General features: G+C 45.8%; 1 protein-coding gene across 2 annotated transcripts in view; it reads left to right on the top strand.

Moving 5' to 3' along the window:
* Positions 1 to 17826, top strand: part of LOC116386481 (nectin-2) — a 75199-nt gene that overhangs the window by 25078 nt on the left and 32295 nt on the right. The window contains exons 2-7 of one of the 2 annotated variants that reach the window (XM_031852750.1): positions 2957 to 3066; positions 3951 to 4203; positions 5727 to 6020; positions 6138 to 6255; positions 6917 to 7065; positions 14049 to 17031. In XM_031852750.1, the coding sequence (XP_031708610.1) occupies positions 2957 to 3066; positions 3951 to 4203; positions 5727 to 6020; positions 6138 to 6255; positions 6917 to 7065; positions 14049 to 14632 (1508 nt within the window). In that variant the 3' untranslated portion in view covers positions 14633 to 17031. Of the gene's footprint in view, positions 1 to 2956; positions 3067 to 3950; positions 4204 to 5726; positions 6021 to 6137; positions 6256 to 6916; positions 7066 to 14048; positions 17032 to 17826 lie in introns of those variants that run through there. The other variant, XM_031852751.1, reaches the window with a different exon arrangement.

Consider the following 17826-nt stretch of genomic DNA (forward strand, 5'->3'; position numbering starts at 1 on the left):
GCATTCATCAACATTTTGGATGAAAATGGCCTGCTCATTAAGTAAATGTCCCTCAGCTGTCTCCTATTAACCTTGTTCCCCCCCCCCCCCCCGTCTCCATTTTTAGTTTCCCCCCTTGTTCTCTTTCTTTCCACCTACTTTCTCTCTCACTTCTCTTATTTCTCTCTTGTAAATGTCCCTCAGCTGTCTCCTATTAACCTTGTTTATAGCCCACGTCGTCTCTCCTTCGAGATCCTCCTCTCCTCTTCTCTCAGCACTTTCTCTTTGCACTCACTCTTTCATTTTCTATTCCTGGCGCCGCGTTCCCTTCGCACACTTTCATCCCCACTTTCCTTACACCTCACCCCCCGCGCCCCCCTATTCCACTCTCATCCTCCATCAATTTGGCATTCCCAAGCCATCCCTGGTCTCCTCCTTTTCATCCTTCCTGTCACCTCGCACACTTCCTCTCCTCCTTCCTTCCTGATTAATTTCCTCTTCATAGAGAAATGGTGGGAAATATGGAAATGTCAGTGTGACCAGGGAGGGGGATCAGAGAGGACTGTGTTAATATGTCAAGACTGTCGCAGCATAATGCGTGTGCAGGCACATCATGTGGGTGTCAAAGACATAATGATAGGTGACAGTGCTTTGGATGATGACATGTGACTACTTGAGAATGCTGAAGAGGGCAGTTTGCGTACGCGTGCATTTGTTTGTTCATGTGCGTTTGGTGGCGTTCTTTGTGTGTCACCTGCAGGCAGCCGAGCTACTGTAAAGTAGAGCAGCGGTGACACAAGGCTTCTGTTACCACTCTCCTCCCCTCCAACCCTTTCTTTCTCTCCCTCCGTCTCCCTCCTCCTCTCTTCTCAGTCTTACCCTTGAACCGTCTTTTATTCTCTAATTCCCTTAGTTCCTGACTCCCTCCTTCTCCCGTCTCTCTCTCTCTCTCTCTTCTATTTAATATGACCAATGCTCTCTAAATATTTATACTGACAATTAGTATTTCAAACATCTGCAAAAGCCCTTCGTGTTGGTGTAGACACACACGCGTGCACACGCTGACTTTTTCTTTTGTGTCTGCTGATCCAATGACACAGAGTCTCTGAGACTTCGGGGCTGGGATTTGGCGACTATCATGGAGGATAAAGACGTGCCAGTCTTTATGCGTCTTGTGTGTAATATTCATTTCCCTGGGGCTGCATAGAGTCTCATAAGGCCAGCCTGTTTTTCATCTGAGCTCTGGCTGGAGCTGACCTGTGTTGGCTCTCCTCTTATTGCCTCAGAATGACAGACAACAGGCCCAGCTCAGCTCTAACCCCACATTATGTGTGGACACAACTGCTGTGCATGTGGTTGTGTGTGTGAATTTGCACATGTGCAGACAAGTGAGACCTGAGGCAGAGTAACTAATCTCCAGTCCCACATTGTGTAGTGACCTCTGACATTTGGTCCATACACTGAAGCAATACTAGTAATCAAGGGTTTCAATAACCCTTAATCCTCTTTGCTTTTGTTCTGCTACGTCGTGTGGTAACCAGAGTGCAGCTTTCATTCCTAACAAAAGCCAATCTGTAGTTGGTCAGACTAGTCCGGGTAGTTAGACAGGGTTGAAGCGTAGTCTTCTCCAAATGCTCGACATTTTAAAGATCACATGCCAGGAGATCGACAATAAAGCTGTCGTGTGTGTGTGTGTGTGTGTGTGTGTGTCTGTGTACACATGCTTTTGTGTGTCCACTTGCACAGATATGCTCGCGTATGTGTCCAAGAGAGAGAAAAAAGAGCAAGCTGTTCCTCTCTCCAGCCCAATAAGGCTCTGTGCTGCTCCCACGGGCTGCTTAGTGGTTGTCCAGAGGTTCCTCTGTGGGCTACAAGGGGGTTGTTTTGTGGTTGTAAATTGGGCTGGTCCTGGGAGAGCTGGTGTTATTCTAGGAAAGGCTTGTTTTCCTCCACTTTCCCCACTCAGTCTTTTGCTCCTTGCTCCCTTTTCTCTTCCGCTGTATTGATAACTCGGATCTCCCGAGAGTAGAGAAGGTGCGGTGTTCATTGCTTGTCAAAAGAGAGAGACAGCACTGGCCTTTCCTCTTATCTGCCAGCCAATGGGTTTAATGCGTGTGGGTGTTTGTGTGTGTGCTCCATCAGCCCTGTAGATCATATTAGTCTCACAACTGCTTTGGCTCAGCACAAACTGGTGGAACTAGTGCCGCAAATACTGTTCGTCTTTAGGGGAAATTGTTTCCTTGGTGCTGTTGTATGTGTGTAGCTTGCTGCTAGACACATTGTAAGCACACTAGCATTCTCTCTCTCTCTCACACACACACACATACACAGACCCTGGCTGCAGACATTTGAAGTTGTGTATCTGCAGGTAATCCACTCTTACTTAAAACAGGTGCCATCTTGCTGACATACACTAATGCGCGCTTACTCAAACAAGTAATTACATTTTCACTGAGACCTGGATTACACACAGACACACACACACGTAAATGTGGACAGATTGTCGTTTTAAAGCTCCCTCGCGCTTTCTGTTTCTCACACACCCACTGACACAACACACTAAGAAAAGCATATTTATTTTGACTCTTTGCTGTAACACAGGAATGTGTCGGCACAGCAAATGGCAGGCTACAGAAAAGCATAAACCATCCGGATGATTTATGACCTACGTGCCAAAGAGAGCTGGATTTCCTATTTTTTCTGTTTTTTTTTTTCAGCACATATCCCCCTCTTTTTTTTTTCCTCCCACTCCGTCCACACACACGCACGGCCATGGAGAGATACCAGACTCTTGGCCTACTTGCCTGGCTTCACTAATGCTGTCCTCTGTTGTACCAGACACTTCCACACTGTCCTCATTTATCAGGAGGCTCTGTACCAACACGATTCCTCTGCTCCCTTTCCTTGTCTCCTCTGCTAGTTAAGGGATAAAAGGAAAGACTGACAATGTTTCTGCCTCTTTCTCTACTTCTCCTAGGAGTGTCGGGTCAGCGGGTGAAGGTGGAGCCAGAGGTGTTGTCGTATCCTGGTCAGACTGTCAACCTGCGCTGCGCCTTCACTGATGCCACTGGGATTCAGCTCACTATGGTGATACACTGTCTTAATAGAATTCTTTTTCTTTTTTTTCAGTTTGGATTTGATTACTTCTTTATACAACTGCACTCATATCGGCTCTAAACTGGGTTTGTGCTGTGAAATTCTCATAAAAATGTCTGTTTCATCCCGAAATTGCAGCTCATTGTGCTGACTTGACACAGTACAATTTGTTGAAATTGCTTGGGAATACGATTTGCTTTCACAATTGAAGCAAACACATTGGCCATTAAGCGAATAGGCTATGTAATATTTTGCTAAACATGTGCCTATTTTGCTGCAGAATGAAGTATTCGTCAATTACGCATCAACCTGATTCTGCAGGTGTGTGAAACGTAGTCCATCAGATGAATAAGAGCCATTCATTGCAATCAAAATAAACATTAAAAGGATAACACAGGTCCATGTGCCTTGTTTACCTATCCCATTAAAACTTAATCTAGGAAATCATAGCCCACAGAAATTATCCTAAGGCTGGTAATAGGTTTTTATCACATTTAGACTTAATGTTTTATTGCTCCAAACAAACAATACTGACTTTCATTTTGCTTCAGGGGATTGAATATGGTAATAGAAACACTTCTGAGTCGCATCTTGATGAAGAGAGAAGCACACAACTCAGTTTGGTTCCGCTAAGAGCAGCTGAGAGAGAGCAAATGCTGCTCCTGAAAGTCGCATCCATATTCATACCTGTTCCACTTCCTTGATTGTGATGCCGCTGTGTACACTGCCCCGTGGAGTTTACAGAAATATGGATGATGTCTTAAAATGCTCTGCAGTGTCGCTTATCAGTGCCATGATAAATGAGGCCTGCTGTTGTTCCCTAGCCCCTGTACGCATCCTGACCACTGACCCCGTGCCCTTCCCCTCCACCACAGATCACGTGGATCTACGAGCCAAAGGAAGGAGAGAGGATCAACATCGCTGTGTTTCACCCCAACTTTGATCCCAGCTACCCAACTAACTCGCCCGTGAAGGGCAGAGTCCGCTTCACGCCCACTCCTCCAAACCTGGCCAGCCCCTCCATCGAGATAAGCAATGTTAGGATGACAGATGAGGGGAAGTACATCTGCGAGTATGCTACCTACCCCAGTGGCAACGAGCAAGGCATCACGCACCTGGTCATGCTGGGTAGGTCACTAACATAATCCATGTAATGTGTATACACAGATTGGCATCCAAAACATGAGGAAAATTACAAAGAAATGATTATAACTAAAATGATAACTATATGTTTTCATGTCACAATTTGATCTCCTTCTGAAAACTGTGGTAGCTGCTTTATTATTTAATATACCAGGGTAACCGATTCTGGAACCACAGAACTTTAACAATTACCCATGTTGGTATTAAATGTTAGCAACACTAGCTCTAGTCTGGTGAGTTCCTCCAACCATACGGAAGCGGGTCTGAATATAATGCACCACAGTGGGTTGTGATTTTATGTCTCGGCCTGCCATGCAAACACCCGAGCTGTTGAAACGGTTGCGTTCCAACGGGGCTTCATACCATCACAGGTTTCTGCCTCGCGAGGACATGAAACATTGCTAAATGCTTCCTTATAAAATGTCTTATTACTTTCGGAAAAGTACCACTTTTCAAGCCTAAATTGTCTCTTTGTCGCGTACAAAGGAATCAAACCCAACTCAACCCGGACTAATCTGTTCTGAAAGATCTGTAGAATGTCAAAGACCTTTTGCCAGACTTTCATACCATGAATAGATTCATTAGTCAAAGCGATTCATAACAAGAGAACTGGCCTCGCTTTTCTGTGTCTCATGGCGCTTGTCTCTCCAGTAGAGTTAGCCTTGTTGAATCGAGGTGCATTGAAGCTGTTACAGTTTTAGTTATTTTATATATGTATAATATGCAAAGTAGTCTCTGTCTCTCTAGCTCTCTATCCCTCACCCAAAGGTAGCATGCAGGTTAAAAGCATGTCCAGCGAGGCTTAATTGCTATTCTAAGTGGTATTGTCAGATCAATTGTGTGCCTGTTAATGCCCATGCCATGCCATTGGTCTAACCTTGGCCACCAGTGCCTCCGCTCCACTCTCTTCACTCTCCAACGCATCATACCTCCCTGCCTCCCCTAAGGCACTATATTGATCTGGCTGCTTGTCATGCCCGCTGTCAGCTCTTGTCCTGCCTGCTCTCCTCTGATCCCACACTCGTATCATGGAGGGAAATTGTGGAGGGATGAGGAAGGAGATGGAGTAGAGAGGGTGGGGGAGGACGGCGATCGTGTAGTGATTTAGAATTTGTGTATGGAAATGCACTGGACCAGTCATGGAAATTGTTTATCAACAGTGGCGGGTGAGAGGGAGGGGGATAGATTAAAGAAATGTAGGCAGAGGGAAAGAAGATTTAGGGTTTGGATGCGTTTGGACTGGTGCTTGTAAGTGTTTATCAATGTAGGCTCTGGACAGATAATAAACAGAGGAGAGAGGGTGAGTGGGGGGGACAAAAGTAGTTTGTGTTTTTGGATTTGATTTTGCCAGGCTGGCGACTCAAATTGTTTATCAATAATGCTGCACATTATCTTTCCCTCAGCTGTCTTATTTCTATTATCTATTTATACATCCTCTAATCTTCTCTGTCTCTCTCTCTCTTCACCCTTCACCCTTGCATCAATCCCTACGTCCATCCATCCATCAGCTAAACCGCAGAACTCGGCCTCCATCGTATCAGTGGTAGCAGGCACTAAGCCAGTCGTTGTGGCGCGCTGCGAGTCTGCTGATGGCCGCCCCGCTGCCGAGATCTCCTGGGTGACCGCAGCCAGCGGCAATGCGACAACGGTGTCCAAGACGGGTACCGACGACATGGTGACCATGAGTAGCGAGTACCGCATGGTTCCCACACCAGCAGACAATGGGAAAGACCTCAGCTGCGTGGTGATGCACAGGACCCAGGTCAAACCAGAGAGCTTCCCGTTGAAGCTAGCAGTTCAGTGTAAGACACACACACGCACATAAAACCCATGAATTACTTTCCTGTTCTAATTGAGTGACTAATTGAGTTCATTTTTTTTTTCTCCTCCCTTCTGCCATTCACCTGTCCTTCCCTCAGACCCCCCTCAGGTGAAAATCATAGGTTATGACAATAATTGGTATGTTGGTCGTACCAATGTCGTGCTCACCTGCGAGGCTACCGGAAACCCTGCTCCAGTGACCACCCAGTGGAAGACGTGAGTATCTTAACATCCATCATCTCTTTTGTTACGTTTTGCTCTTTCTCTCTTTCTCAGCGTTTCTTGCTTCCTCTTTTCCTCTCAATCTTCCTTACCCTTCATTCCCAGGTCCACAGAGCTGTAATCAGCACTTTTTATTATTGCTACTACAGACCTGTGCTCTGATTATGGAGATAGCCTTATCATTTTTCATAATGGACTCGGTGACTCAAGGTTTAACCCGAGCATAATGAGAAACACAATATGACTCGCTCTTTCCCCATTTATTTTGTATTATCAGCTATTAATGTAACTGACAAAATTTGAAAAAGAAAAAAAGCAACACAAATGGAAAAGTCTGTTACTTAAAAATGGGAGAGATGAGTTTTTGGGCCCAGATCCAGCAGTTTTGCTCCTGTCCCCATCGTATTTTCCTCCACTGTGTGATAATGGATTGACTTTTGAGGAAGGGGGGTACTGATTAGTTTTGCACTTCCGATCAAGATTAGTGGAATTTGATGACATAGCACAATACAGCACATTTCTGTAAATGCACATCTGTCTTAATGACCTCATTGTGCCCAAAGTTAAACAAACTACAATCCTATTTTCTTTTTATTCTTTTTTTGGCCTGCTCCCCTTTCTTCTTTCTCATGTCGGTATGCTCATGTCCCTGCAGGATGTCAGGAGAGAAGCCAGACACGGTTGTGATCACAGAAAATGTGCTGAAGGTGCTGAAGGTGGACGATGCGGTCAACACCACTTTTGTCTGCGAGGTGAAGAACCGGATCGGGACCGGCAGGGACCAGGTCACGGTCATTGTCAGAGGTGAGTTTGAGGACACAAGCGAGCGCACACACACCAACACGTGAACATGACAGTATATAAATACATGGTGTCCTCAAGATGTAGGTCCGATAACATTTAGAAATGCACTTAAACCTGCTTTGACTACAACAACGTGTGCTTGACACAAGTAATAAAAGGGTTGTTTAATGCACTTCTCTGTGATTTGATAAATTACCATTAAAAATCACTCCTGAGATCGCAAATCCGCCCATTTGTGTAATTTGCAAATGTCCTACGACACAGATGAATTAGACATAGTAAATGTTTCAGTAAAGCAGTTAACATTTCAGAAGTGAAATGAAAAACACATTTGTGGCTCACATGGGTCTCGTTCATCATCTAACCTTTCCCCTGGCTTGTAAATGAAAACATTTATATCATCTCAACTGGAACCAAGTGCACTTTCATCACACATGCAACACATTTCCTGGTGTGTTATGCTCCAATGTTTTCCTCAGGGATACACACCTTGTTCTGCCTCACATGTCGCATGAACAAACGCCTACAAACACACATTATCTGTGCTGAGGTCTGTCTTGGGTGTGTAGTTTAGGGTTAGAGGGTCCAGCTGCTCTGTCCACGTGTGTGTGTGTGTGTGTTTTAGAGAGTGAATATGTATGTGCGTGCTTTTGGGTTCTCCCTTTCAACTTTTCATATCTCTCTTCCTCTGTGTCCTATTAAGAATGCATGTCACATTTCTGTCTCTTTGCATGCTCTCAATAAAACTGAATTATCAAAGTTTCCATGCCTCGGCGGCACTCAAGGTCTGTCTATCGGCTTTCTACATCACATGGCATTTACAAAGCGTTTTTTCACAAGGTTTTTAGTGGTAGTTCCCATTGTGAGCGGTGCACATAGATGAGATATTTTTTGCTTTTCCTTTATTTTACTAAAATGAGAGAGAGAGCAGTCAGCCCCCTAAAGTCATGATCACAAAAGCTACGGAGTAGCTTCTCAGAAGTACCCTTGGCCCAACACTAATGACAGGAGAGACTAAAGCAAAGCAAATGAGCATGCTCATTAGAGTCAGTGACTTGAAGATAAGGCTGCCATCACTAAAAGTGACACTGTTGACTTTGAAATGAAGTCGATTTCAGTGTTGCCTTAGCTTAGCTGAGACGAGATGAGCGCTGATACACTGTCTGTCTATGTGTGTTTGCTGGTTCATATTTGCGATGTGTTGTGTGTATGCATCTGTCTGTGTGCTGTGTAGCTTGTTGTACCATCCAGAACGGTGCCCGTTGTGATTTAAAAAAAAAAAAAAAAAAAAAAAACAGTCCATACCTCCAACCCCCTCTGTCCCTCAATAGGTCCACCCCTCAACAAGGTTCACTCCTGCATTTCACTTCATACAAAATACATCCCCTCCACTCTTCTGCCTGCACTTAACCGGAAGTTATTTTCTGCTGACATGGGGGTAAATCGAGCCTGTAATGGGGGGGGGGGGGGGGGGGGTTTTCTGGAGGCTCCAGTTTAAAAGCAACCCATCTTCTTCATGCCCTCATTTTTTCTTTCCTTTTTTTTTTTTTTCTTGTCCTCTTACTCAGTCTCTACTTATTTCATTCTCTCTCTCCCCCCATCTTTGGGGAGTCCCTTGGCTCCTTATGGTGCCACTGCATGCATCACCACTCCTCTGGGGCCATTCTGTACTGCTGCACAGTAGCGTAACTGGCTTCTGTAGCACAAAGGATGTCACCATCTCCTGCTGTGTATTACAAGCAACAAGCAAGGAAGATACAACGATTGAGGCAGCAGAGGGAGGAAGATGGAGGCGGCTGCTTTTAAACTAAAAAGCCAGAGAACGTGCACCAGGATAAATCAGTGCCAGCATGCTCCCCTCACACCGAGAGAGCGTTGCATTAAGGATAGAGGGAGAGAGAGCAGATGCTGACGGCATTTAAAACTCCCATGGGAATCTTGTGCCACAGCATCCTATCTCCAGTGCTATTGGCCTCCACTATCTCTCAGCATAGCGTGCGTGTCTGTCTGTCTCCAAGCCTCTCAGAGCGGATCAGTCACCCTTTGCTGCTTCAGCTCCTGGCTGCTTCTCTCCTCATTCCACCATCCGCTCCCTTCTTCCTCGGTCTTTTATCCTACGTTTCCACTCCCATTCTTCATCCCACTTTCTCCTTTTCTTTCCCTTCCTCTCTCCTTTTCGTTTCTCTCGTCTCTTCCAGTGTTGAACTTCCCACAGTTTCCTTGTCCTACCATCTCTTTCCTCCACCTCCTCTTGTGCTCTCTCGGCCGGCCACCTCCTCCCTCCTTCCCACTCCTCTCTTACTCACTGGCAAAGAGGAGGATTAGATGCAAGCTAAATTTGCCGGCAGTTAAGAGGTGACCGAGGCAACTGGCAAGTGTCGGAGTGAGGAAGGTTTTGTTGAAGGCAGAGAGATGGCGAGAAGTGTTCAGAAAGAAAGAGATTGAGTTTGTATTGGTCGGAGTGAAATGTAAGAGTGGATGATTGTCGAAACAGAGCGAGAGAAAGATGCGGAATGACTCCAGATGGGATAGCAATGCAGACCTGTGGAGGCTAATGTGAATGTGTGTATACAAACAGGGCTAAGAGGGGCCGACAGGCGTGAAATGGCCAGCACCTGCTACATAGCAGGTCCCCCACTCCTCTCTACCCCACAGCTGCTGACACACACACATAAATCTACGCACTTGTGTGTCTGTGTGGGTGTTTGCCCGTATCCTCGACCCTCAGTCTTGTCCTGTGCCTTCGGAGGCAGAAAGAGATGGATGTCATCTCCTCACCTCCTCTCATCTTCGATCCCGCTGCTTACTCACACACGCAAAAGTATTCTACCGCTGCTTTCCCCTCCACTTTCTTTCGATTTATCTCTCCCTCGCCATCTCTTTTGCTGCAGTTTGCTCTTTTCGTTGCATCTCTCATCCTCACAGTTAGCATATGCTCTCTCCTCATCCTCCTTATCTCTCACAGGTTGTCTTTCAGCCTCCACAAGTCTGGCACTGATCTCCCCCACTCAGAGAAGAGACTCCTGCCCCCAGCATTCTCTCTCTCTCTCCCCCCTGCTTATGCCCGTGCTATCTTCCTTTCTTAAAGCTTAACTCTTTAAAACCAGAAGCTCTTCCTTAATCACAGCTTAGTAGTCCCCATCTCTTCATCCGTCCCTCCATTCTAGTCTCCTCTCGCAGGGTTCTTGTGTGGCTAACCCCTTCACCGTTCTGTACAGGGGTACATCAGCTGAACCTCAAAAAGTTAAATGTCCTCAATCCAGGGGCTCGTCAGTTCAACGGAAAATATATTTCCTCTCAATTCGGTGCATTTTCTCCCAATTCCAGACTCTTCTAGGAAGGCAGTTCAAGAGCAAAGGGCTTGGCCAATTTCCTTCACCGGGTTTGGGTGTGTGTGTGTGTCTGCCTGTATCTGTCAGTGTGCGTCTCCGGCCATGCGAAAACGGCTAGGGAACAGGTCTGATGGAGCCAAGTCTCCCTCCAGCCTGCTACTGGCCCCCTGCCCACCCCTCATTAGGACACACTCACGCACACACACGGCTCTCTTCAATAAGTTAACATGCTGACAGAGAATACTACTAAGCTATGCTCTAGGTGCAGCCCAGCCCAGCGTCGGGCCACTGGTGACCATGGTTGTGTGTGCGTGTTTGTGTGTGTCTGACCATGCATGTTTTTGGGAGGCTGCAGTAGACGTTACCTCCGCTCCATCTCTCTCATTACTTGCGGTCACTTGGAGCTTACGGTCGTGCTGGACATGACTTCATAAGAAGCATTCTGTTTTTTTGGTTTCCACAGTATGGTGTGTGTGTGTGTGTTTGGCTAAGGGGTGGGGTACTGTAGTTCTGCATGTTTGTTTTTCCCCCCTTCTTATCCACACAGCATGCATATTGCAGGTTTTTCTGCTAACTCATCCAGCAGCATGTGTTTGGAAGATGTCCTCTCCTCACCCACTGAAATACATTCCTCTGGTGCTTTGTTAGGATGTGTCCTACCAAAGAAGCCACCCCAGGATCCCAGTGTAGTGGGCCTGTACTGGGATCCTGGGGTGGCTTCTTTTACATCCATCTCTTGAATCTTTTAAGCATAGTCTCTAGAAGAGTAGAATAAAACATGAATTATCACCCACGAAAGGATTTTGAGACTTTGAGAGAGACACTTAAGAAGTGACTTTATCGACACATTAAAAATAATTGAATGAGAGGAATTTAGGGAGAATTTGCATTTCAATTTCAGCGTAATTCCCTTTGATGAGACGGCAATGTGTAGCAGCATCCGGCTCTAAGTTTGCACAGAGATTGTTGCCGCGTTGCATGTGCCAGAGCTCCATGGAGCCCGAGGTGATAATGCATTTCTTGTGTTCCTGTTACAAGTGGACACTGAGGGCTAGCTCTCACTCTTATGTGTGTGAACAGGAATGTTTAGCACTGCTCGCGGGAGAGAAGGAGGGGAGGGAGACGGTGTGCTTGGGGAGGTCGGTGGAGAGAAATATACCCACATGAATTATTTTTTATTTTTTTCCCCCCATGGCACATGTTGAAAATGAAGCGCAGAGGAGAAAAGTAGCATGCGACAGAAATACAACCATAAAATGGAGAGATGGCAGGAAAAACAGATTTAGAGAACATGCAGGAGACAGCTGGTGGAGTGGAGGCAGAGATGAAGAAAGGGCTAGAAGAGGAGAGGCAGAAATAAAGAGGACGAGAAGAGCGGAGCACCGGTGTAGACTACCACTTCTTCTCTTGACAAGAATCGGTGTTACACGAGTAATTCTGCCAACTCTCTGTACACTTAACAAGAGGGGCTGGCTTCTGATGGATTTGGAATAGGAATGACAATAAGAACCGGGCTGATTCACTACCTTTCAAATTTAGGGAGGGATTTCAACTGCAGCGTCCGCTGTTTAATCCTCTGCAGCGGCTGGTGAAAGCGCAGAGAGTGCAAAGGAAAGCCAGAGCAACAGACAGGATGTTCAGCTTAGCCAAGGGTTCTTGATTTTATTATGTAGCTTATGCGCTCAAACCTGAAGAAAGCAGGAACACTTAAAGATGATGGATGATAAAAATACTTGATTACATAAGATAAGGTTTCGGCGTCAATGTGCAGTGAAATGAAATCATTTTACGTACTGCACCTGGGATATTGAAAATTATCCAAACAGAATAAACAAGTATATTAATTAACTAAAAATAATAAAATACATGTATTCATACAAAAAACATCTAAGCTCTAAACTTGCATACTTTGAACCCTGGACATACTGAAGCGTTTCTCCCACCTATAAAAGTTATTACTTGTACACATTTCCTTGTCTGCGATTTGGAGAACATTTTTGTGGAAAGTGCTTCACAGTACAGTGAATGTGTACAGCATGAGTGGAGCTGACCCTTAACTCCGGCAGTGTTGGTGCCATACTCCCTGCCCACTGAGTTATAGATGATGACCACATGGGGGAAACGGTCACAGGGTCTGCAGGGAGTTGTCGTACTCCCAGAAAGCACTTAGAGCCCTGAACTCATGGCCCCGAAAAGCCTGTGCAAAGCAGTAACACTGTCGTGGTTCTCCCAGAGGCTTTACTCGCTAGTCGTGTCTTGACTAGACCTGGTATCAAACCTCAATACTTTTTGAGTAATGACTGAAATGTGTCCATGGCAAGTACTGAAAGCTGTTTTGCGTAATTGTGATCAGATACTTCCTGATTTGAAATCATAATATTGCTCATTTTACACAGTTGTATATTTTTTTTAGGCTGTATGACTGCAAACATAACTATTGTATTTAAATAGGCTGATTTTATAAAGACGTTACTCAAAGTAATGAATGCAGAACAGTGTTTTGGTGTTGGTGAAATGTAGGTGTGTTATTACCACAGTAAATCGAAACATTTTAAACAATACCAAGCCTGTTGACTGGTGGTTTCCTTCTCTGCAAACCAGTTGTATCTTTTTGCTGTTCAAATACCTGCTTTGAAATATTCTGCTAATATCACTGCAGAGGGAAGTCGACGGAGTGGGAGGTTCAGAGGAGCACTATATGGCTGACAAATCATATACAGTATATCATAACCCTGATTTAGGCACTGCTACTGTACCTCTCCCTGGAGTTTTAATACACAAACAGAAATACTGTGTGTTGGACTGTGGAGCCTAGTTTACTTACACCCTCCTTATCCAGTATGCCTTCTGTGAACGCCTTTGTTTATTTCAAAATGTACTTCTTTTCTTGTGTATGCGTTGTGTACCATAGCAGTCATGACTAAACTAATAGTGCTGGAATAAATTTTGACATGCATTGCCAAGGTTTCCCCCTGCTCTATGCTCATGGCTTCCAGGAAGAGTTGTCATTCCACAGTGTCACTTTGTCACTTACTCACTCCGCCACCTCCTCCTCCTCCTCTTCTAATTCCCAACATCCACTCCTCAATCCATCATTATCCTCCTCCGCTGCACGGCCTCCACCTGTTTTGCCCCTGCACGCGCCATTCCCCGCTCCTTCAGAAAGTGTACGTGGCTAGCGCCCCCGCCCTCCCCCCTTGCCTTGCCTTGCCTTGCCTTGCCTTGCCTTGCCTTGTGATTTGTGGTGAGCCTTGGATAGACCCTGGCCGTTGAAGGGCAACACAGGGGGTGATGTGACGTTGTCGTGTCGTGGCTGTGGGAATTGGGACAGTAGCAGCTCTGAGGGAGAGGAGGAAATGTCAGTGTAGGAAGAGGCTCAGCACACACACACTCACACTTTTGACTGTACTGACACCTCAGCACTCTTACACACTTCACTGAATACAATTCAGACCAGCACCACTGACATCCTCCAACTACCTTTCTCGTTGTTCCTTGACATTACCCTTTCTTCCTTCTCCTCTTTATGCTGCCTCTATTTTCCCTCTTGCCCTCTCTCCATGTTTCCCACTGTTCTCCTTTTTTTTCGCTTTTCTCAACCATATTTCTTTCTTCGTTTTTCTCCCTCCCTGCCTATCCTCCCCCCTACAGAGCCCTCAGTGAACCCATCCAATGCCGGCGTGGTGGCGGGAGCTGTGATTGGCTCCCTGCTGGCCCTCCTTTTGGTCGCTGCTCTGATCGCCGTGCTTGTCACCCGTAGCCGCAGGCAACAGCAGGGTTACCGCGCCAATGACGGCAGTGACATGAAGACACGCATATTTGGCGCCGGCAAGAAGGCCAGCAAGAACGGCACGGGCGGAGGCGCAAGCAGCGGCATCGGAGGCGGCAACAACAACGGCCCCGTCTACGTTTACAACGAGAGCTCATCCCACCAGGGCCTCGGAGAGAAAAACAACCACCACCAGCCTCTCACCATCGGGGGCCGGCCTGAAGTTGTTGCCACTGCACCCACCGCCCAAGATATCCTGCTAAGCAATGAATTGGATGACGTAGAAAGGAGGAAGTTTGATGAGCTGGAGGCGGAGGAGAGGTATGACCACTTCACTGGAGGGGCCCCCATCCTTCAGCTTCGCCCACCCCATGACCAGGATGATATGATTGGAGATTACATGGATGATGACATGGAGTCCCAGCGGGATGGCTCTGTCATCTCACGGACTGCTGTTTACGTATAGAGAAGGAGAGGAGGAAAGGAGGAGGAGGAGGAGGAGAAGAAAAAGGAGGGATGGAGGATTCCTCCTGAGGATTTTTTGGCTCCAGGGTCTCATTCCTGTCTGAGTAGAGAAGAGAAAATATTACCACTTTTATTTTTGAAAATTAATTTGAAACATAGCCCATTATTAATCACAGTGCAGCCCCAGAATAAACTGAATGAACAGGAGGGTGTGGAGGGGTATTCTGAAAACAGCATTGCTGTTATCTGGTCCATACGAACTGGAAATCAAACGGAGAAAAGAAACAATTTGTCTCACACTGCTTCTGCTCATGCTATCGCTATCACTGGTACCTTGACAAGGACTCTTGACAGACAGACTAAAGCGTAGAAACCGTGTAGTGTGGGAGTAGAATAATGGAATCATGATACAAGCTTGGCTATAAAGGCGGCAACTCGCTTGCATATTCACTCTTATCTTCACCAAAACTGTAGAAGTGGAAGGGGTTGTCGAGCAATTACGGGTTGCCTGCTATCTCCTGTGGGAAACCCTTTGCTTTGGTAAGGCAATGGGCTGTGACAGCTACTGGGTAGTTGGTAGCTAGTGATGGGTTGGGAGGAAGGTTTTAAAGGTATAGACTGTAGCCATCGGGTGATTTAGAGAAGAGAACAAAGTATTTGCTCCACTCTACTGGTGAGCTTTCATTTCCACTCTCTCTGCCTTCCTCTCAAACTTCTCTGCAAACTATCAGCAACAGTAGACACGCTTGACTTAACAACATTTAAAAAAGAACATTAAGTCCTTCTGTGCTGCACAAATAGCAGAGCATCAGAATTCAACAAAGTAAGTTTGCACAGAGTTTGAGCTAAGCTCTCAACAAGGTATTCACAAGCAAACTTTTGTCCTGTGCCTGGAGGTAAGAGATGAGGGAGTGAGGTGTAGTCGATCTGACAGGGACATGGGAGGGAGAGAGGGATGCGGGAGGCAGGAAGACTAGAGAGGAGCATGTCTGTTCTTTTCGCTTCCTCCTCATCCTCGTCTCTTCGGAGCGCTCCTGACAGGAGGAGCTTGATTGGTAATGAGCCGTGAAGTCGCTCGCTTAGCTGGGACCAACAGATTGCCACCACTTATCGTTTATGACGTGGCGATTGCTCCCACCGTCATCTCTCTATCATTCCTCTGTCTCGCGCTCTCTCTCTCTTCATCCTTCTCTCCCAGTGTTTATGGGAGTTTATTATTTATCCAGTAGTGTCGAGGTCAGGGCCACAGAGAGCAGTGGGGTATTTTACTGCTCCCGATGTGTCAAAGGCCCTACTTACTCTATTCCATACTTACTCTATTCCAGCTATGCCTGCCCTGACATGCTAGGACCGACTAATCCACCTGCAGTGACCATGTTCACTCCACCGCATGGACGCTACCGTCTCCTCCCACACTTTAGTAAATGGCCGGATGTAACATAATCCCACCCCCAAGTGAAGCCGCAACAGGTTAGATTTTCAATGAGATACATGTCGTATTTCTTTCCGTTAGCGGACAGTGTTAAATGCAGGGAATTGATCGGGTCACATAAAAGGTTGCGTCCACAGCGAAGCTTCAGGAGTCATATTGACTAACGGGCAACAAGCAGTGAAATGGCCCTTTTATGATGCAGCTTAAAGGCTGATTGTCTCCTGACTGTTAATTTATCCTTCTAACGAGCCACCGGAGGCCCGCTCAGGCCAATATTACTGCGTGGCTACTGCACGCTGCTGTCCTTGAGGCGGAGTCTGTACATTTGCATGCATGCATTGTATCTATATAGACACTGGGTGACTGTGATGGACAATCTATGAGAGAAGTCCTACTGTAGCTCCTCTAATCATGCTTTTCCTGGCCTTCTAATCAACTCCCCCCTTTACCCACTGGGAATTGTTTGAGTACAGCTCTCGATGACTGTACTGCCCTCTTGTAAGACCCGGCAGAGATCTGGGTTGCAGTTTGCTGCAGGTCATGAGGTCAAATGCAGGGTGACCCTTGCCAAGAGCAAGGGTGACTGTACTTGCCTGCATTTCCTATCATAGCTGTTTTTAACCTTGAGCTATAGAGGTGAGAAACACTCTCATACAGAACAAGTATCTGTATCGGGCGAGGCAGTGCTAGTTTGCCATTGTGATGGCTTTTAACCTTTTAGAGAGGCGGAGAGAGCAAATAGAGAAACACAGGAGGCGGCTTTCAGTGTTTGAGCACCGTCTAGCATATTGTAAGCCAGTGTGTTCAATAGCATTAGTGTCTAATGGCCTTAGCTTATACATAAATGCAACTCCTGTCAACCTGGGGTACAGTAAATTTACTGAACACAGCTAATTTGTCACAACCACTCAAAATGCAAAAAAAAAATGAATTTACTTACTTTTGCACTTGCGTGTCACCGCAACGAAGAGAAATATCATTAATATGAAATACTTTGGTTTTTGGGGTCAAAATAGCGACAAAACTGTTGTATGTACTTTTTGGTGTGAGGTATCTGTGTACTATATCTGTAAGCATCTTTATTTTTCTTGTGAAAATGTGGATATTTATGACAATGTAAATATCAGATCGATGGAGCCAGTGTTGCCAGTGTTGTGGAAGTACAGAGGAAGGTGTTGTGGGTCGACTAAGCCTAAAGTTCAAATGTCTCGGATGGCATTCAGAATGTAATTTTTAATCCAATTAATACCTCAGTGGTTTGGATGTTAAAACATGCTGGACCGACTGAGCTGAGTTTGCCTAAAGAGTCGATTTGTATTAGTGAAAAAAAAAAATGATATATGCTTGTATAATGATTTTGTTAGCATTGCCTGCATTCCCACATAATAAGCACACAGTGTTTTTTGTTTTTCAGCACAATTGGCTTCTCCTCTCCTTGTCACGACAGCCACCCTGCACAATGCAAAAATACCCACAATACTCATAAATTATCAGGTGGATCGTCACCACACAGGCGATGGTCTGTTGAGTCAGCTCTGTCTGTGTGTGTGTGCGTGTGTGTAGAGTAGTATTTTTGTGATTCGGGATATCTCTCACTGCCATTGGGGTTGTAACCTGAGTAGCCACCCTTTGTCACCATGGAAAACTGGCAAACTGAAGATATTACTGTGCAATTTGAAGACTCACTAATTCACGTAGTGTGTGTATATGTATATGTATGTGTGTGTGTGTGTGTATATATGTGTGTGTGTGTGTGTGTGTGT

Source organism: Anarrhichthys ocellatus, unplaced genomic scaffold (assembly GCF_004355925.1).
Source record: "Anarrhichthys ocellatus isolate YVR2014 unplaced genomic scaffold, GSC_Weel_1.0 scaffold13, whole genome shotgun sequence".
In the NCBI taxonomy this organism is placed as follows: domain Eukaryota; kingdom Metazoa; phylum Chordata; class Actinopteri; order Perciformes; family Anarhichadidae; genus Anarrhichthys; species Anarrhichthys ocellatus.